At 43.0% G+C, this 21,995-nt stretch overlaps 1 protein-coding gene across 1 annotated transcript in view; it reads left to right on the plus strand.

The window, feature by feature from the left end:
• LOC137561390 (pendrin-like) overlaps positions 1-21,995 on the plus strand; it is a 64,569-nt gene that overhangs the window by 29,191 nt on the left and 13,383 nt on the right. The window contains exons 10-15 of the mRNA XM_068272684.1: positions 2,195-2,272; positions 10,813-10,908; positions 15,161-15,267; positions 15,528-15,597; positions 18,347-18,439; positions 18,517-18,612. Of these exons, the coding sequence (XP_068128785.1) occupies positions 2,195-2,272; positions 10,813-10,908; positions 15,161-15,267; positions 15,528-15,597; positions 18,347-18,439; positions 18,517-18,612 (540 nt within the window). The remainder of the gene's footprint in view (positions 1-2,194; positions 2,273-10,812; positions 10,909-15,160; positions 15,268-15,527; positions 15,598-18,346; positions 18,440-18,516; positions 18,613-21,995) is intronic.

Below are 21,995 nucleotides of genomic sequence, written 5' to 3' on the forward strand. Positions count from 1 at the left end.
TTTAAAGTGCTAGTGCAATAATACCATATGGGCCCGTTCTCACTTGGGCAATTTGAGTTAATCGCCGGCGATTAACGCAAATCGCCAAATGCAAACGTGTAGCCTGCACCATTTACTGGCGATTTCCCGGCAATCGCGTTTCAGTGCTATAGAAGAGCTAAATGCGATCGATAAAAATCAGCAAGTGTGAATGTTGATTTTTTTTCACGCTCAACGCAAAAAATCGCCTGAGCAAAACGCTAGCAAAAGCACTAGAGTTTTGCATTTAGCAAGTGTGAATGTGCCCTAAGCGTACCTCCAGGGTAAAATGCAATGCAATTAATCTTTCCCATATAGTACTAATGTCGATTGGCGAGTGATTGGGAATATAAATCACCCATTTGCCGGGAAATGACTATAATTGGTAAAACCCGACTTCCCCATCACCACATTGGAGGTTTTTGCCTAAAGACCCCGCATTGAAGTTTAGAGCTGTGTGCAGCCCCCCTATCCCAATTTGTTGCTGCGATCCGCTCCCAGCTTGACAACCGCACCTGATAGGCAACATAGTGGGGATGGACACAAAGCTCAAAATTTTACTGGAGAGGGTTTGGGGCAGGGGGTGGGGTTTACCAATTACTGTCATTTCACGGCGAAGGGGTAATTTATATTCTTGTTCATTCACTGAACCTACATTAGGGTGCTATATGGGGAAGACTAAATGCTTTTATTGTACTGTAAAACTATACAGGAGGTACTCTTTAAACATTCTTCCTGTAATTGTGTGGGTTTCCATTTGCTTTCTGTTATCTACTTACGTCCCAAAAGCATACTGGTAAGTTGTCTTGTTTCAGAAGAATGTCACTGGAGTGTGGAAGGAACATTCAGCTGTGAGTGTTTGAGGAACACCCAGTAATGAGAATTGTGCAGTGTACTCTGCAAAGTTCTGCATAATATATCAGCATTATATCATTATTATACATAAATACTGTTTGTATACACAGACATTATTTTTTTGTTATTTTAAAGACCCAAGCGCATGAAAACTGCATTAGTGTCTAGAAGTAGTAACCACTTATTGAGCTCAGTAACAGTTTCTCAGCAGTGCATTACTGACACTGTCATTTGGTAAATGTTTGAAGATGTGAAGTAGAAGTGATGTAATTTCGCATAGTTACCATGGTTTGTCCTTTTCTGGTCCACTTTTGTTTTACTGTTTTCTATAAATCTGTGCAAAAACTAGGAGAAGGTAATGGAAGGCGTACATTCCAAGCAATACACAATTATATATTAATAAAATATGATTTTAAATATGACTTTAAAGAGACACTGAAACGGAAAATAAAGTCATGATATGATTTGTATGTGTAGTACAGCTAAGAAATAAAACATTAGGAGCAGAGACATAAGTCTAATATTGTTTCCAGTACAGGAAGAGTTAAGAAACTCCAGTTGTTATCTATACAAAAGAGACATTGAGCTCCATGACTTTCAAAGTTGCAGAGAGCTCTGTCTTCTAAAGCTTGTTATCTCAACTGTCAGTCACTGTATTTTCTTTTACTCCCCAGATGACAGTTCAAAAGTTGCTCTGTAAAATCATTTAGAATACTGCGTAGTGTGTAAACTGCAAATATTAGAGAATGATGCAATGTTATAAAAAACACTATATAACTGAAAATAAAAATATGAGAATATTTTCTGTGCTACTAAATTTCTAGTAATTATCCGCACTACACAACCAATTCATTATATCATAATTTATTTATTTTTTTTTTGCTTTAGTGTCTCTCGAATAGAAACATTTTAGAAAATACATATAATGAACATTAAAAATAGGGAGACAATCAACGCTGGCCACGCCCACACCTGCACCACCATGCACATCCACATACCCCCTCAAAAACTCTGCACATGAAATTGCATAATGTTGCATCATAGTTGAAATTTCAATGAATTTGAAACTGACTGATGATGTACAATAATGGAGAGTTACGCGAGTGTGGAAAGCGTATACAAGGTTGAAAGGAGCAAAGCCCAGGAGTGGCAGTCCATCAGCAATTAGTTCTAATTGACTCCAAGCAGGAAGAGTTGTATGAATCTGTCCAGAGGAATCTGTTTACAGAGTTCAGGTTTTGACAAACCTTATTGAATGCATATGCATGTTTTACCTTTCTGTTCATCTCCATTGAATGTCGTGTGTTCATGTTTTATTCAGATTGCTGGTTTAATCACTGCAGCAGTAGTCATGGTAGCCTTGTTGTCAATAGGCACATATCTGGAGCCACTGCAAAAGGTAAATCACTCCCAGTGTAAAAGTTTATGCATAACTGGTATTGACAAAGACATTTTCACTTTACCTATTTTCACTTCAAATAACCAACCAAAAATAATGCTTGAAAAATAATCTTTGTTTAAGTATATTGAGCCAGATTGGGCACTTGGGAAGAAAACATGAAGTGATTGTTTTTCTTTATAGCTTCGGGGTGAATAACACATGAAAATGTGGTTGTTCCTGCTTTTCTCAATACAACCCCTTAAAGGGAAGCAAGCTGAAGTTTGGGTTCAGAAAGAGATCCTAACCTAAAGAGACGGTAGCCTCAGAATCCTGATGAGCTCAACCCCCTTGTCAGGGGTTCCGCGCTCCTCTTCTGTGACGAGTGTGAGCACGGCCATAAATGTGCGTTAGCACGGAACCACTCATGCTGATGCCAGAGAAGGTGCACAGCCCCAATAAGATTGCAGGCTATTCATTGACGGCAGTCACCCAGGGGTTAAGCAAGCAAGGGGAGACTGCAGAATGCCAAGGGAAGCCTAAATAGGACTCCTCCCTTTAGGTAATGATCTCTTTGTCCCGAGTTTTGGCTCCGATACACTTTAAGGCTGAATGCACAGTGGTCAGTTGCAAAACGCACAGGTTATAAAGGCCTTGATTCATCAAGACTTATCGAATCAATTACCGACAGCTCAATAACATACCGCACTCGATAAGTTGATTTTAGGATTCATCAAAGTTATCTACAGCTGTTAGCGAGCATTCGGTAATCATTCAGTAATGATGCGGTAAAACGGAAGAAAGTGCAATTCATGAAAATGAAAGTGGGCGTGGTTTAGCGTTAAATTTAGGATTAGTTATCTCCTTCACTGCTCCGTCGTTATTCCTGTCAGATCATTGCCAACAGAGAAGATGGAGCCATTTGAAGTGGTTAGGTATCAGCTGACAGTGATGCAAAGGCGCAGAAGGGCAAGAATAAGGTCTAGAACTACATAAATTTGCAAGAGAATGGATTTATTTGCTATTCCGGGACATCTGCATCTCGTAAGAGAACAGAGGCAGTGGCAGGGTTAACTAAATTGCTAGCTGCACTACATTTTTTTTCAGAAAAGGCTCCTATCAAGCCATAGCTGGCAAAATTGTGGGATTGTCCCAAACCACTTCCAGAATCCTGATCCAGGTGTTAAAGTGAACCGAGCATCATTTTTAACACCCAGTGCAGCTCTATAGCAAATTGAAAATGCATTCTAAGAATGTGGTTTATAATTAAAAAAACCTTTCATTTTACCTCATCTTTTTACATTTAAGGGTTAAGGTTTAAAATACACACTTCTTGCATAGGTGAAAGGACCTGTGGACAGAGAGCAACAGATGATGGAAGGCAGATAAGAAATCACCTCATTAGACTTAATTGACCACAAACAAACCCTGAGCCTTCCCCATTGTACTTCAAACAGAAACCATAAGACACACTTGAAGAATTTCACACCTAGCCTGGATAAGACCCTGGATAAGACCTGTAAAAGCAGCCGGAGTTTTGAACTCCTGAAACATGGCAGCCCTTTCAGCTATTTGAAACCAGGACCTGCTTAAATCACTTTAAGCCCTATTCAGAATGTTGCTATGTGGTGTTCAAAGGACTGCCTTTTTTTTAACAGGTAAACTTTATTTGTTTTGTACAAGACAAGAAAAGAATATATACAGTTTGCACAATAACATTGTTCATCCAGTATTCCCTGAGGTTATACATTTGGGATATCATTAGTGCATACATTATAATTAACAATGATATCATATTTGGCTTATGGTAGAAGTTAGTCTAGAAACTCATAGTACTGTTGATTTCTTGGTGATTCTTCATATCAACATTGTGCATACGAAAGGCAAGTAAGAAAGAAAGAAACGTAGTGACCAGAAGATCAGAAAAGGTAAAGAGATAAGAAAAGAGAGTTGTCAGTCCCGTCCCCCCCCCCCCCCCCTCCAGGCCCCCGACCCCCCCTAGTGTTGCAATATCCTAAGTCTCACTCCAGGATAGGAATAAAATTAGGATCAGTGGGATCCAATATTCTAGATTCCCAGACGCCCCATACTTTAGCGAATTTCTTAGGACTACGTCTATTCAAATATGTGATCCTATATAATGGGAGCTGAGTATTAACCTCCTTGGCGGTAATCCCGAGCTGAGCTCGGGGTATGCCGCCGGAGGTCGCCGCTCAGGCCCTGCTGGGCCGATTTCGGTTCTGAAAAAAGCAGCACACGCAGCTGGCACTTTGCCAGCCGCGTGTGCTGCCCGATCGCCGCCGCTCCGCGGCGATCCGCCGCGTGCAGTGGCGAAAGAGGGTCCCCCCAGCCGCCCGAGCCCAGCGCAGCCGGAACAAACAGTTCCGGCCGGCGCGAGGGGCTGGATCGGGCGGCTCTGACGTCAGGACGTCGACTGACGTCCATGACGTCACTCCGCTCGTCGGCATGGCGACGAGGAAAGCGAAACAAGATAGGCCGCTCATTGCGGCCTATCTTGTTACTTTCGATTGCCGGAGGCGATCGAAAGTACGGATCAGGAGCGCCCTCTAGTGGGCTTTCATGCAGCCAACTTTCAGTTGGCTGCATGAAATATTTTTTTTTTTTATTAAAAAAAAAACACATTGCAGCCTCCCTGGCAAAATAAATAAACCGCCAGGGAGGTTAATTGCTTTGGTCCATAGGCCAATAGTAGGTATAGAGGGCTGCTTCCATAGCTTCAATATTTCTTTTTTTGCCTGAAAACATAGTATCCTGACCAATGTCTGCCTATTCCTTGAAAGGGTTATGCCTTTAAAGTTACCCAGCAGCATCACAGATATTGTAAGAGGCAAAGATATTTGCAGTAGTCTATTAATCAGTGCAAGGACATCCTTCCAAAATGAAGTGATCTTGGGGCATGTCCAAAATATATGCATAAAATCTCCTAATTCAGTCAAGCATCTCCAGCATCTATCAGAATTGATTGTAATCATTCTATGTAGTCTTTCCGGGGTGAAGTAAACTCTATGCAGGAATTTGGTTTGGATCAATTGGTCCCTGGCCGATATTATTGCAGTAGGGAGATCCATTAGTATCGTATCCCAATCTTTACTGTTCATTTCAGGAACATCAATTAACCACTTCCTGTGACACCTATCAAGTCTACAGTTATTTGAGCTTATTAGTTCTGTGTAAATAGCTGATAAGGGTTTAGGAAGATCTTTGGTCATCAGGAGAGGCTCTATTCTATCTGGTTTTAGGTCGGGGGGCTGCGATCCAAACTGGGATCTGTGGGCATGTCTTAACTGCAGATACCTGAATAGGTACTTATTTGGAAAAGTGTATTGGTCTTTCAAGTCAGCAAACGTAAGTAGGGATCTATCACTCTGAATAGCTCTGGCCGCCCTCCACGCCCTCCAAGTGGTCGCCATAGCCACCGTAGCATCAGTATGTGATTTCGGACCTCTGTATGGGAGATTTGTTAGCTGTTCGTACGATCCCGGCACAGCTGCTTGCACATTTATAGCTGGGTTGGAGCTATCCTGCGAGAACCACCATCTCACACTAACTAAGAGGGATGCCCAATAATATTTCTGAAGATGCGGCATGGCCAGTCTGCCTCTGTGTTTGGGGAGCTGTAGTATATCTAGAGCAATGCGCGGCTGTTTCCCTGCCCAAATGAAACCCAGCATAACTGTATCTAGTTTCTTAAAAACCGATAATGGGAGCCAGATTGGGCATTGACGGAATAAATATATAAATTTAGGAAGAAAAATCATTTTCAAAAAGTTGATTCTGCCAATTAGTGTGAGTGGAAGCCTTTTCCATACTGCACATTTCGTTTCTAGTTGGTGGACTACTGGATCTAGATTAAGAGATCTATAAGTGTGTGGGTTTTTAGTCACTTGGATACCTAGATATTTAAATTGGGTTACCACTCGGAGAAGGCAAGAGGTAATTAGCAGTGTTTGCGCTGGTACATCTAGAGGAAATAATAGTGATTTTGAACAGTTAATTTTTATATCTGACATTTTACCAAACTGGTCGAACAAGTGCAAAGCATTTGTAAGTGAGTTATCAGGATTGCTAAGGTATAGCAATACGTCGTCAGCGTATAATGAGATCTTTTCCTGGAGATTGCCCAGCTTCAAACCCTCAACTAAATTTGTTTGTCTAATATGAGCTGCGATAGGTTCCATTGCTAGTGCGAATAGGCTAGGTGAGAGTGGGCACCCTTGCCTGGTCCCCCTCTCTAGTTTAATGTAGGGCGAGATCACGTTCCCTGTTCTGATTTTAGCTTTCGGGGAATCATATAGTAATTGGATCCATTTTATGAAAACTTCCCCAAACCCGAATTTTCTCAGTACTGCCCACAGGTATCTCCACTCCACCGAGTCGAATGCCTTTTCGGCATCGAGGGAGGCAATCACCCTCTTTCCAGAGTTTGAATGTGAAGCAGCTATGTTGGTTAGAAGTCTGCGTATGTTAATGTCTGTGCTTTTGCCGGGCATGAATCCCGATTGATCGGAGTGTACTAATTTTAAAATCACTTGATTCAGTCTATTGGCCAGGGCCTTAGCTAAGATTTTGGCATCGGTGTTTAGGAGAGATATTGGCCTATATGACGAACAGTGCAGCGGGTCTTTATCAGGTTTAGGTATTACTACTACCAAAGCTTCCAACATGGAGGGCGGGAGGGCGTCCCTGGCAAAGGATAATTGGAGTGTGTCTTTTAATTGTGGTGAAATCTGTTTGGAATATTGTTTGTAGAATTCAGTCAGAAATCCGTCCAGGCCGGGGATCTTACCCGCCTGCATGTCCTTTATGGCATCTGATATTTCATCTACTGTCAGTGGAGCATCAAGCAATTCTATATCTTCTGTCTGCAAAGTGGGTAAATTTATGTCTGCTAGGTAATTCTGTAGCTCAGCATCAGAAGCCAAGAGATTACTTGAGTATAGTTTAGAGTAAAATGTGTAGAATGCCTCGTTAATTTTGTCAGGATCGTCGCTTATCGTTTGAGAGTCTATTTGTAATTGTGGGATAGCAGTTTTAGTCTGGGTGTCTCTCGAAAGCCATGCCAACATACTCCCGCTCCTGTCTCCTTGCTCAAAGATCCGTTGCTTCTGCTCTAGTAGCCCTTTTTTAGTAGTGTCCACTCTATATAGTTCTACATTTTGGAGAGCTAGCTGCCAATGTGTATATGCCTCTTAAGTACTGGTACGAACAAGTTCAGCTTCCCTCTCAGCGGCTGTTTTTTCTCTCCACTGTAATAAAGCACGGACTTGTGCTCTGGCAAGCTTGATAGCTTCAATATAATGCCCCCGCAGAAACGCTTTCCCCGCATCCCATACCATTTGCGGCGTGGTAGTGTCCAGATTGGTTTGCCAGTATAGTTTTAGTTTTCGCTTGATTATATCATCTATTGTTGGATCTGAGATCCAATGTCTAGAAAGCCTCCACACCATGTCTGCATGCCGGGTGCCTAGTTGTAGGGTTAGTTCTAGTGGCGCGTGGTCCGATATTCCTCTTGCTCAGAAGCGGGCTTCTCTGACGTCAGAGAGAACATCGCTAGAGACTAAGTTTAAATCTATCCTAGATAAGGTTCCGTGTGAGGCGGAGTGGCAGGAGTATTCTTGTAGAGTGGGATGTTTCCATCTCCAAACATCTATTAGATTACAAGCATCTCGCCACTTACTAAAATCTAGTGTGTCCTTGCTAGATGGTTTAAGTCTGTCCCTGTTTGGATCTAATACTAAATTAAAATCTCCACAAATTAGCAGTTTCTGTGAGGTCATTTGAGCAGTGAGTGAAATTATTTTGAAGGACTGCCTTTTTACCCACAATTCCACGGGAATCTTATGGCCTTGTGTTAAATTACGCTGTAAAATGGAAATATCGACACGTTACCAAATGGTTACCGCATTGTTATCGAATTCACACCGAATGCGGAAAAACCTTGATGAATACAACTAGAAATCGATAAACTTCGAATTCGGTAATTTAACGAACTGGAAAAAGCTATCGCAAAGACAATGATGAATCGAGGCCAATGTGTTGTAATAACTGTGAACTGCAATGGAGACTGGACATAGACTTTAACCTCTTAAAGAGGAACTCCAGTGAAAATAATGTAATAAAAAAGTGCTTTATTTTTACAATAATTATGTATACATGATTTAGTCAGTGTTTGCTCATTGTAAAATCTTTCCTCTCCCAGATTCACATTCTGACATGTATTATATGGTGACATTTTTACTGTGGGCAGGTTATGTAGCTGTTTCTAGCTGTTCTGGCTTTAACAGACAGCTGTAAACAGCCATTTCCTGTCTGTGAACATTGTTACATTGTGGCAGTTTGCCCAGAGTACCGCGGTACCAGAGCCTCTTGTGGGAGGGGTTTCAGCACAAAATCAGTCATACAGCGCCCCCTGATGGTCTGTTTGTGAAATGCAATAGATTTGTCATGTAAAAGGGGGTATCAGCTACTGATTGGGATAAAGTTAAATTCTTGGTCGGAGTTTCTCTTTAACCACTTGAGGACCCACCCTTTACCCCCCCTTAAGGACCAGCGCTGGTTTGATTGATCTGTGCTGGGTGGGCTCTGCAGCCCCCAGCACAGATCAGGGTGCAGGCAGGGAGATCAGATTGCCCCCCTTTTTTTCCCCCTATGGGGATGATGTGCTGGGGGGGTCTGATCTCTCCTGCCTGCTGTGGGTGGCGGGGGGGGGCACCTCAAAGCCCCCCTCCGCGGCGAAATTCCCCCCTCCCTCTCCTACCTGCTGCCTCCCCTGGAGATCCGGGCTGCACAGGACGCTATCCGTCCTGTGCAGCCAGTGACAGGACGTCCCCTGTCACATGGCGGCGATCCCCGGCCGCTGATTGGCCGGGGATCGCCGATCTGCCTTACGGCGCTGCTGCGCAGCAGCGCCGTACAAATGTAAACAAATCGGATTATTTCCGCTTGTGTTTACATCTAGCCTGCGAGCCGCCATCGGCGGCCCGCAGGCTATTCACGGAGCCCCCCGCCGTGATTTGACAGGAAGCAGCCGCTCGTACGAGCGGCTGCTTCCTGATTAATTAGGCTGCAGCTGGCGACGCAGTACTGCGTCGCTGGTCCTGCAGCTGCCACTTTGCCGACGCACGTTATGAGTGTGCGGTCGGCAAGTGGTTAAGGATGGGCAGATTCGATCAAGAGACAAATTTCTCTCTTAATCGAATCTTATAAGAAAGAGATCTGTCAGCTGCCCATACACCGCAGGCAGATTCCCGATCAGTTTCATGCTGAAATCGATCCGGAATTGACCTTGTGACGCCACATCTGACCGCCTCGCCACCCCAACTCTTTCCCCCTAATGTTAAGTGTCCCCCTGGTGCCCCATGCATGTTATACATTACTTGTCCGCGACCTCTGCTTGTCCCCGCTGGCTTCCGGGAGCACTCTATTCTTCATACACGTGCCCCATGCGGTTGCCTAGTAACATGGCCACATGTATGACGTCTGTCATCATACGCGCACTCTTACTAGGAAACCATGTGGGGCGCATGTGTATGTAGAGCAGAATACGCCTGGACCAGCAGAGGACAAGCGGAGGCTGCAGACAGGTAATGTATAACATTAACAAGGCACCAGGGGGACACTTAACATTAAGGAGGACAGCGCTGGTGGGTTTCATCGTTTGTCCTGAAATTGCACACCATTACTGCCGCGCACCCAATCGAGCAAGTTGGCCAAACATCTTGCAGCATACGCGATTGACTATGCGACCAATTTTGGGAACGAAATTAGTTGCATTGTCAAATCGGATGGTCGACCGGCTGCCAAGTCGCATGATGTATGGCCATCTTAATACTTTAAAGGATACCCGAGGTGACATGTGACATGATGAGATACATGGGTGTGTACAGTGCCTAGCACACAAATAACTATGTTGTGTTCCTTTTTTTCTTTCTCTGCCTGGAAGAGTTAAATATCAGTTATGTAAGTGGCTGACTTAGTCCTGACTCAGTCAGGAAGTGACTACAGTGAGACCCTCGCTGATAAGAAATTCCAACTATAAAACACTTTCCTAGCAGAAAATGGCTTCTGAGAGCAGGAAAGAGATAAAAAGGCTCAATAGTTTATAGATTATAGCTCTGGCATATTTTAATCAACGTGTCATTGGGCAAAAACAAAAAAACAGTTAAAACTTAAAAAGTAGATTTAAACATAAACTAAAACTGTGGAATATCTTAAAAAGTCATTTTAGGAGCAGGAAGATAGATACAATTGTTTATTTCATTAGTTTATTTTTTGCCTCGGGTGTCCTTTAAGCCACTGGCTCAGAATGAGCATGCAGATCAGATGTTCTGATTCCGGTCTGACTCCACTGGTTGCATGCTTGTTACAGGTGTATGACTAAAGCCAAAAGCTCAGCCAGGCAACTAGCATTGTTTATAAGGGAATAAAATAGGCAGTGTCCGTATTCCTCTCACTTCAGGTTCCCGTTAATATTTTATCATTACAATTTTCAGTGTTTATTATTTCAAAATGTTTTAAGCATGCAAATCTTTCCTTTTCAGTCTGTATTGGCCGGCATAGTTGTATCAAACCTAAAGGGGATGTTCTGGCAGGTGACGGATGTTCCTCGCTTGTGGAGACAAAACAAGTGGGATACAGTAAGCTCCTCTTACCTCTTTTCTTTACAGTGCAAGCAACCTCGTGACAATATTTGCTGTGTAATAAAGTCGTTTATAAGGTAGAAATGTGTATGATCAACATAACCTTCATACTGTACAGCTGTGTGACAATGAATTCCGCAGATCAGTTCATAAGTCCACAAGCACAGAATTATGTATACAGTGGAATACAGTACGGATCTCTGCCAATTATACCAGCTTTCAGAACACAATGCAGCCCTATGGAAATGTTTACTGTCTCATAAACAGCTATCCAGTCTGTTGAGGAATGTTTGCAATACACAGAGCTGTTATGCACTAACACAATATACAGTATTATTGGATTCCCCAGTGGTGGAATACAGTAACTCTCTATGCAAATGTGAGGTTTTTTCACATGGATCAAACTACTACATGTTTATTATATCACAAAACTAACCAGTAAACAGAAACATGTATTCAGCTGACATACTGTGGCTCCCAAGTACAAATACATATAAATCAAATATCACATATTGGCAGAGCAGCTTCTTAAAGTATAAAACAGGGCAAGAGTACATATTATTAATTCTTTTAAATATATTGTTGGATAAAAAATGTGTTAAGTTGAGATAGACATATATTTTAATGATGTTATGATTCTTTTGTGAATATGTTGTTGTATAGATGTATTCAATTTAAGCTTTCAGTCCCCCTTACAGTTATCTCCTACCTAAACTAAAACATCTATCCAAAGTAAGTAACGCAGTGATCAGGTCTTGTGGCATTACAGTAGAATCCCTTATAGTAAACGCTAAGGTACCAGGAAAAGTAGTTTACTATATCAGAATTTGGCATACATTGTATATTTATACAGACGCATTTGCTGGGACCTGAGTACTGCGTTTACTATATCCAGAGGTTTACTATATCAGAGTTTACTATAATGAGATTCGCATCAGGGAGAGGATACATCACCATTACCTCTTTAAAACTGTTCTATAAGCTCCTGGTGTTTTTACTCCAAATACACTCTTAAAACCAAGGCTTAAACCTTAGGCCCCGTTCACACTTGCGGTTTAGTAAAAACCGCACCGGATGTCCGGACCGGACCTGATCCGTACGGTTCCTATCCGGATCCGGTCCGGATCCGGTCCGTTTGCATCCGGTTTCCGTGCGGTGTGAACACGGTTGCGGTCCGGATCCGGTTTCTTAAGGAGATAACATCCTTTTAATTACCTGGGGTCTGGGAGGTCAGCAGAAGGGTCTGGGGTCATTGTTGGAGACAGGTGGACGTGTGGAGACCATCCGTGGATACAGAGACTGCAGTTGGGACCATGGATCCAGGCATTTTTTACTCGTAAACCTGGGAATTCTCTCTGTTGTTCGCCTCCTTCAGACATATCAGACATGTTGCTGGCAAAAAGAGCTCCAGCATGAAATCGCTGCTGCCCCACTCTTCGCTGGGCCCATGTGGTCCCCATCCAAAATGCATAGGAAGTGGGGTAGAACGTCCGGTTTTTGTAGCCAGTGTGTTGTGCGCTCTCCGGCTCTCATTGCTTTGTATTGGCCGGATGGTGCAGTCCGGCTCCGCTCCGGATACGGCTGCCGGAGGAGCCGGACCAAAAAATAGCGCATGTTGGAACGGACGCCGGAGTCCGGATCCGGCCCGGATCCGGTCCGGCTCCTGTCCGGCAGAACGGACGCATGTGAATGGACGCATAGGCTTTCATTGCCATGCCGTGCGTCCGTTCCGTCCGTTCTGAAAGCGGTCCGGCTCCGGCACGGCGATTCCGGACGGCCACCGCTAATGTGAACCGGGCCTAAGAGCACTCTCCACTGTACCATACTCAGAAGACTCTCCTATACACGCTCATGCACTCTAATTTCATTACTAAATTTGGCTAAACAGCTTTTGTAGTAGGAAGAGTACATCTCCTTGTGCCGAAACAGTTCTAAATCATTGATGCATGGTTTCACAAGTGTTTGAAGGTTTTCTGTGGTATCAGTAGACCCTTTGGGCCCATTCACACTAGAGTATTTTAAGCACAATTTCAGCAGTGCTGCAAATCATTGGCAATTTGAAAAGCGCTATGTCAATGCAAAGTTTATGGAATCGTTCACACCTCACCTGTGAATGGGCCTTTCAAGTCTTTTTAGCAGTCTAATCCAGCATCTGTGGCATGTGCTGGAATAAAAAGTACAATAGACATCAGATTTATTTTTCTAGCACATCCCACAGATGCTAGGATTAGGACCACAAGGATAATGGGATGCATTAAACCAGGCCACTTTCTTCTCATTGTGTTGCAGGCACTATTGGCAGATATTTAGTCATCCAGGTATTAAAGTTTGACCCTTGACAAATATTGTTTAGATCTCAGTGCTGGTCCATTTTAACTGCTTCCAGTATGTCATCTTCAAAATGTTATGGTTCATTTGCTGCAAAGGTGCCTGCTCCTTTAAATGTAATGAGGTACAAGTAGTTCCTGATTTACAAACACCTGACTTATGAACGATCCGTTAATACGAATTGCCCAAAAATGTGAAATTTTATTCTGTGGCATTCCACACAAGTGGAGATAGGTCCTTAAAGAGACACTGAAGTGAAAAAAAAATATGATATAATGAATCGGTTGTGCACTACAGATTATTATTAGAACTTTAGTAGCAAAGAAAATATTCTCATATTTTTATTATCAGTTATATAGTTTTTTTTTTATAACATTGCATCATTCTCTAATATTTGCAGTTTACACACTACTCAGCATTCTAAAGGATTTTACACAGCAGCCTAGTAACTTTTGAACCCCTCTCTGCAGAGAAAAAGAAAATACATTCACAGACACTTGATATAATGAGCTTCAAAAGACAGAGCTCTCCGCAACTTTGAAAGTCAAAGTCGTGGAGCTCAATGGCACTTTTACATAGATAACAACTGGAGTTTCTTAAAGGAAAACTTAAGTCAGGAAAAAAAAATGACATTTACTCACCCGGGGCATCCCTCAGCCCCCCGAAGCTGGATGGTGCCCTCGCAGCCCCGCTCCGATCGTCCTGTCCCCGCCGGCGGCTACTTCCGGGTTTGGCGACAGCCGCCGACAGGCTGGGAACGCGGCTGATTTTCCGCGTTCCCAGCCGTTATATCACCCTCTATGCTGCTATAGCGTATAGCGGCTGGGAACGCGGAAAATCAGCCGCGTTCCCAGCCTGTCGGCGGCTGTCGCCGAACCCGGAAGTAGCCGCCGGCGGGGACAGGACGATCGGAGCGGGGCTGCAAGGGCACCATCCAGCTTCGGGGGGCTGAGGGATGCCCCGGGTGAGTAAATGTCATTTTTTTTTCCTGACTTAAGTTTTCCTTTAACTCTTCCTGTACTGGAAACAACATTAGACTTATGTCTCTGCTCCAAATGTTTTATTTCTTAGCTGTACTACACATACAAATTATTATATCATAATTTTTTTTTTTTTGCTTCAGTGTCTCTTTAATGAATATGATCAGACTTCTACGTATGCTTCCTCCTGCATACACAGGCCACATAATCACTGCTACAGTTTAGAACAGTGGTCCTCAAACTGCCTCCCCCTGAGGCATTTTCATTGGCCCCCAAACACAAAATGTACAACTTATAGATGTGGCCCACTGCACCTTTAAATATCTGCAGCCCGCAAATAGAATAGCAGTGCTGGCACCACCCATCTACATACTGTAGAAGCCAGCGAACATTCATCCGCTGGCTTAAATCTAATTGTGCATCAGATGACACTGCTGTCTAACTGGACGGCAGGTTGTCACCTGGGTATGCTTCACTGTCTGGTGCACAAAGACGTTCTTCGGGCGCCGCATGACTGAATGGCTGCTGCCGGGAGTTCTCCTCCAGGCATGATTGGGGGGAATCTATACCTAGATTCAACGTAATGTTTTTCAACATAATTTTATGTATGTTCGAGCCCCCCAGCAGTCTGAAATATATGTACCCTGCCCTTGATCGGAAAAGTTTGGGGACCCCTGGTTTATAAAATGCTTTACCCAATGTTTTTCATTGTTATCTTACATCTTCTTTTCTTTAGAAAGCAGGAAGGCAAAGAGTCCTCTACTGATGTTTTATAAGAAAACACTTCTCTTTTAAAAAATAGGAAAAGCTATTAGCTGTGAAGAGTTTTTCAGCTGTTTGTCACATGAAATGTCATGAACCATCTTTTTGAATGACGAGTTTCATGTGTGTACATAAGTTAATTAATTATCTATGCTGATTAGATACACATTTCCTTTCAGGCTATCTGGCTTTTTACATTTTTTGCATCTCTATTCTTGGATATTGACTTAGGATTATTGGTTGGGGTCGTATTTGGACTATTTACCATTCTTCTCCGTGTCCAGTAGTAAGTATGATATTCTTTTTTTTTTCTTTTTCAAGTGTCTGTATTTTCAGAAATAAAAAATGAATTCCATGTTAATATGTAGTCTTAGAAAAGCCTGCCTTCCATTTGTTGATTTGTTGGTGCTCCAGGACTGATAGGGCTCATTGAGACCTGCATCACTGACAGTGGTGCAGATTCATTTTGCAGATGGAGATGCAATAATTAAATAATTGTGGTTCTTGCAGAGACTGTTCACTGACTTAAATGTCTTTCCTTTTCAGCCCATCATACAGGTCTCTTGGAAATATTCCTGGTACTGACATCTACAGAGATATGAAAACATACAGAAACGTATGTGTGATATACCTTGTGCCCTTCATTTCCTTTTTTTTTTCCTTACTGGGGAATTTTGTAGCCTTCTGAATATAGTTATATGACATTGTTTTGTTTATGCTGTCAAAGTGGACCCATCACTTAAAATAACAGTTTGTTTTAACAAATCACATTATTTATTTTTTTATGTACCGGTAACTCTTCCTTGCCATTAACAAAAACATTGCCTATTACTTCATGTCATCCATCAAAGCACTTGTACCTCTATTCTGCCACTAACAATGATATTAATGTAATTTTGGAGGGGAAGGAGCTTTTTCGTTGGATATAATAAGCGAGTTGAGACAGAACATACAGAACCTAAATAAGACCCTAATTTACTAAGGTCCTGCTGAGCTGCTGAGCTTGATATCATTGAAGAACATAAATGATCCTGCTGCACTGGTCCGGCTTTACAACCTGTTTGCCCGTGAGCTATCACTTTAAAAAGCCTGTTTTTATGACTATTTAGCCATTATCCCGGTGATTGTATAGGGGTGTTCTTTATTATTTCTTTATTGAATTGCATATGGCTCACAGTGATTTATTCCTCTACCCAACTATCATCAAAGCCCTTTTATAGCATCCCCAAGCTTTAGTCATGTGATCTCAAGGCAGAACTTCCATGCAAAGGCGGCCTTAGAGTATGCGGGGCCTGGGGCAAGTGTCACATGCGGGGCCTAGAGCCATAAGTGTAGGCCATATACCGTATCACCACGTTCATGGGCTTGTCCGCCTTTAATGCAGTATTCCTTATTATTATTATTGTTTGAAAACAATTATGTCAGGTAAAAGCCACTAAGCCAACCAATATAAAAACAAACATTTGCATGGTGGTTTTAAGTGCGGGGGTGGGGGAGCTCATGCTTCAATTAATTTGGAAATTCTAAGGTTCACGTTTCACAAAATTCACATTGTTGTAGTAACTTTTGTCTTGCAAAATTCAGCAAATTCAGCAATCATGAGGCCCCCAACATGACCAACTCAGCAATCATGAGGCTCCCAACAAGACAAATTTAGCAATCATGAGGCCCCCAACAAGACAAATTTAGCAATCATGAGGCCCCCAACAAGACAAATTCAGAAATCATGAGGCCCCCAACAAGACAAATTCAACAATCATGAGGCCCCCAACAAGACAAATTCAGCAATCATGAGGCCCCCAACAAGACAAATTTAGCAATCATGAGGCCCCCAACAAGACAAATTCAGAAATCATGAGGCCCCCAACAAGAGAAATTCAACAATCATGAGGCCCCCAACAAGACAAATTCAGTAACCATGAGGCCCCCAACAAGACAAATTCAGCAGTCATGATGCACATAGACAGCATTTCACATAAATAGGCAGAATGCCCCCTTAATATGATAGACACCTCTCACCTGGCAGCAGTTCCCCAAAATACACTCAATCTGACAGCAGTTCTCCAAAAATAGGTAGCCCCAGGTTTATAAGTGTCCCCAGAATAGGTGGCCAGCGGTATAGATGTCCCCAGAATAGGTGGCCAGCAGTATAGATGTCCCCAGAACAGGTAGCCAGGGGTAGAGATGTCTCGAGAACAGGTAGCCAGGGGTATATGTGCCCAGTATATGTAGTCAGGGGTATATGTCCCCAGTATGTGCCCAGTATATGTAGCCAGGGGTATATGTGCCCAGTATATGTAGCCAGGGGTGTATGTGCCCAGTATATGTAGCCAGGGGTATATGTGCCCAGTATATGTAGTCAGGGGTATATGCCCAGTATATGTGCCCAGTATATGTAATCAGGGGTATATGTGCTCAGTATATGTAGTCAGGGGTATATGCCCAGTATAGGTAGTCAGGGGTATATGCCCAGTATATGTAGGCAGGGGTATATGTGCCCAGTATATGTAGTCAGGGGTATATGCCCAGTATATGTAGTCAGGGGTATATGCCCAGTATATGTAGGCAGGGGTATATGTGCCCAGTATATGTAGTCAGAGGTATATGTGCCCAGTATATGTAGCCAGGGTTATATGTGCCCAGTATATGTAGGCAGGGGTATATGTCCCAGAATAGGTAGCCAGGTGTGCCCCCAGCAGGAGGGGAGCAGCGCAGAGAAGAGGGAGAGCTGTGAGCAGCTGTGGAGAAGGGGGGTCATCTCCCCCCTCACCTTAGGGCTCTCCCTCCCTCGCTCGCTCTCCCCTCCGAACTAATGTGCGGGTGGCTGGCAGGCAGCGGGCGGGACTTACCTTCTGTCTCGATACAGGGCCGGCGTGGGATGGATTTGCCGCTACTCTGGTCAGGTCCAGACCAGAGCAGCGGCACTAGAACTTCCGGCGCTGTCGCGAGACGGAAGGTAAGTTCCGCCCACTGCCAGCTACCCGCACATTAGTTCAGAGGGGAGAGCGAGCGAGGGAGGGAGAGTCCTAAGGTGAGGGAAGGGGGGGGCTCACAGCTCTTCCTCTTCTCTGCGCTGCTCTCTCCTCCAGCTGGCCGCACGGGCACGCGGCCGGGAGAGGCAGCGGGCGGTCAAGTGGCGCGGGGCCCCTTCAAGCGCGGGGCCTGGGGCGATTGCCCCAGTTGCCCCCCCCCCCCCCCAAAGGCCGGCTCTGCTTCCATGCTCTCTTAACTAGCTAATCCATAGCTACATGAGACAAGTAATAAATAAATATCTCATCAAATAATCTACCTATGTATGTCTACCAGCTTATTGACTTTAAGTAAATTATACTATTATAATTCTTGTTTACTTGTGTATTATATAGGTTGAAGAACAAGATGGAATAAAAATTATCAGACTTTCCAATGCTATCTATTATTGTAATGTTGATAGCCTGAAAGATGAAGTCAAATCACTTGTGAGTAGTGCTTAAGTTTTGGATTATCAGCTAGACACTTTGCAAAAAACAAGGTAATTTGCAGAATTTTTTTTTAGGTTGGGTTTGATGCTGTCAGGGTTTTTACCAAGAGAACAAAGGCCCAACAGAAGATAAACAAGCTTCTCTCAACAAAGAAAATGGAAAACGATGAGGTAATGTACATGGTACATTTTAACCAGAGTATTGTGTACTATGTTTAATTTTTGATCAGTAAATTAAATAATTTTGACAATGTTTAAAATTATTTAAGAGTCTTTGAGTTCCAGCTAGTGGCAGCATTTCTAGATTTTACATGAACTTCCACTGTCCACCAGCAGCTGTCTCTCTCATATTGGGAACTCTGCAGTTCTTTGGCTCACCTGCAGATGTAACTCTGAGGCAGGGAACACACTTGACTGTTTTCGTACGCGTTTTCTGCACAGAAAAACTGAGAACTCATGTTAATCAATGGGCTAGTACACACTTAATATTTTGTTCGCGCGCAGAAAAAAGCCGACATTTACATATTTATATATATATACATATATATATATATATATATCATATAGGAGACACGCACAGTGATATTTGAGAAGTGAAATTAAGTTTATTGGATTTACAGAAAGTGTGCAATAATTGTTTAAACAAAATTAGGCAGGTGCATAAATTTGGGCACCACAAAAAATAAATGAAATCAATATTTGGTAGATCCTCTTTTTGCAGAAATTAAAGCCTCTAAATGCTTTCTGTAGGTTCCAATGAGAGTCTTGAAGGTATTTTGGACCATTCCTCTTTACAAAACATCTCTAGTTCATTCAGGCTTGATGGCTTCCAAGCATGGACAGCTCTATTTAACTCACACCACAGATTTTCAATTATATTCAGGTCTGGGGACTGAGATGGCCATTCCAGAACGTTGTACAACACGTTGTTCACGCTCTGCATGAATGCCTTAGTGGATTTTGAGCAGTGTTTAGGGTAGTTGTCTTGTTGAAAGATCCAGCCCCGGCACAGCTTCAGCTTTGTCACTGATTTCTGGTCTCCAGAATCTGCTGATACTGAATGGAATCCATGTGTCCTTCAACTTTAACAATATTCCCAGTCCCTGCACTGGCCACACAGCCCCACAGCATGATGGAACCACCACCATATTTTACTGTAGGTGGCAGGTGTTTTTCTTGGAATGCTGTGTTGTTTTTTCTCCATGCCCAAATAGCTCAATTTTAGTTTCATTAGTCCACAGCACCTTATTCCAAAATGAAGCTGGCTTGTCCAAATGTACTTTAGCATACCTCAAGCGGCTCTGTTTGTGCTGTGGGCGGAGAAAAGGCTTCCTCTGCTTCACTATTGCATACAGCATCTCCTTGTGTAAAGTGCGTTGTATGGTTAAACGATGCACAGTGACTCCATCTGCAGCAAAATGTTGTTGTACGTGTTTGGTGCTGGTCTGTGGATTGACTCTGACTGTTCTTGCCATTCGTCGCTTCTGTCTATCCGAGATTTTTCTTGGTCTGCCACTTTGAGCCTTAACTTTAACTGAGCCTGTGGTCTTCCATTTCCTTAATATGTTTCTAACTGTGAAAACAGACAGCTGAAATCTCTGAGACAGCGTTCTCTATCCTTCCCCTAAACCATGATGGTGAATTACCTTTGTCTTCAGGTCATTGAAGAGTTGTTTTGAGACCTTCATGTTGCTACTCTTCAGAGAAAATTAAAAAAGTAAGAAAACTTACAATTGACCCCCTTAAATACTCTTTCTCATAATTGGATTCACCTGTGTATGTAGGTCAGGGGTCACTGAGCTTACCAAACCAATTTGAGTTCCAATAATTAGTTCTAAAGGTTTTGGAATCAATAAAATGACACCGCTAACGCTAAAAAATATATGTCTTAATGTTCCTGCACCAGCGGGAATGTGTTAAAATGGACGCAATGCGGCCCGCCGACCTCAGGGTCGGCAAAAACTAAACTAGCTGGTGGCTGGGGACTGGAGCAGCAGTGATTAACTACGAGGGCACAGGATGGCTGCATGGGGCTAGTAGAAGCCCCAGGTAAGTGAAACTCATTTTTTTTTGCCTGGCAATTCCTTTAACCTCCCTGGCGGTATGCAGTTTAAGTGGCTGCGTCCGCGGGAGGGATTTTTTTAATTAACATTTTTTTTTGTGTTAGCTAGCACTAGGCTAGCTAATCATGTGGCCGAAGACCCCCAAATCGCCGCCGGCAACGCTCACCCGTCTGCGATCCTGCGAGAGCCGCAGCTTCCCAATTAGCATCACTCGTCGCTATGGCGACGATAGGACATGACGTCACGCGCAGTTCCGATCCTCCCCATAGCGAAACCGGGTGCTGATTGGGAGGCTGCGCCATTGTGGGATCCCTGGGGGGTATGCATACCGGCGGTGATCGGGGGTGATCGGAGGGGACCGGAGGGACTTGGGCAACATAGTTAGCTAGCCAAGTGCTAGCTTAACAATATGTAACAAATTTTATTTTAAAAAATCCTCCCGGGGAGACGGGTTCCCCTGCGGCGGTTAGCCTGACACTGTGTCGGGCTTACCGCCAGGGAGGTTAAGTAGTTAATTGATCTAATGCAAAAATTTGTACAACAGAAAATCTTGTTGGTCAAAGATTTGCCTACAGATCCTTAATTTCCTTCTGGGAAGTAAATAATTTAAAAGTAGTTTTCACCATTTAATCCGTCTGTTATAAAGTGTTTGTGTTCGACAGAAGGGTTCCCTTGATATTTACACTAAGAAAGATAAAAAAATATGGTTCAAGCCTGTGTCAAAAGAGCTTGTTCTTATTATCTGCCTGGCTGGAAAAGTTATTTCCATGCTCCAAATCTTATTCCATGCCCTCCAAGAATCGAGCCAATTTTAATTTTACTGCTGAAAAGAACAATGTTTATTGCAGTTATTTGAAAATTGACAGAGAAGGATTTTTTAAGTTTTACTCTAAGCAGGGTGAAGAGTTTGTCACTATATGCACATGTGCAGTTGAATCTCTGGTTGAAAATGGTATTTGCAAGTATAATTCAGCCTCTGTTTTATTGTCCACCTGGCAGAAAAATTTGAATCCTTGCTCTTTTTCTGACTCTCACCCAGTCAGAAATCAACACAATGCTGACCCAGCTTTAATGCGGGCCAGATTTATTATTTGTGTGATTATTTAAGTAGAAGTAAGAAAGAATTTATTGAATATTATACTAAGCAAGGGAAGGAGTATGTTTCGACATGTATATGTGCAACCGTGTATCTGTATGATTAGCTCTGCAAGTGTGAATCTGCTTCTCTTGGCAACAATTTCTTTTATGTTTTCATTCTCTTGCCTCTCCTGTTAACCCTCCATGTACCTTTTATGCCTGGTACACACCATGCAATTTACCATTGGATTGCCTGTCGAATTGATAATTTCCAACAAGTCCAATCTGATTTCGGATCATTTTTCTGATGACTTCTATAGAAAAAGGATCAGAAATCGGACCTGTTGGAAATTATCGATGCATTTTGTGTACCAGGCATTACCCTGACCAGAATTCACAACCTACAGCCATTAG

This window comes from Hyperolius riggenbachi, chromosome 3 (assembly GCF_040937935.1).
Source record: "Hyperolius riggenbachi isolate aHypRig1 chromosome 3, aHypRig1.pri, whole genome shotgun sequence".
NCBI lineage: Eukaryota > Metazoa > Chordata > Amphibia > Anura > Hyperoliidae > Hyperolius > Hyperolius riggenbachi.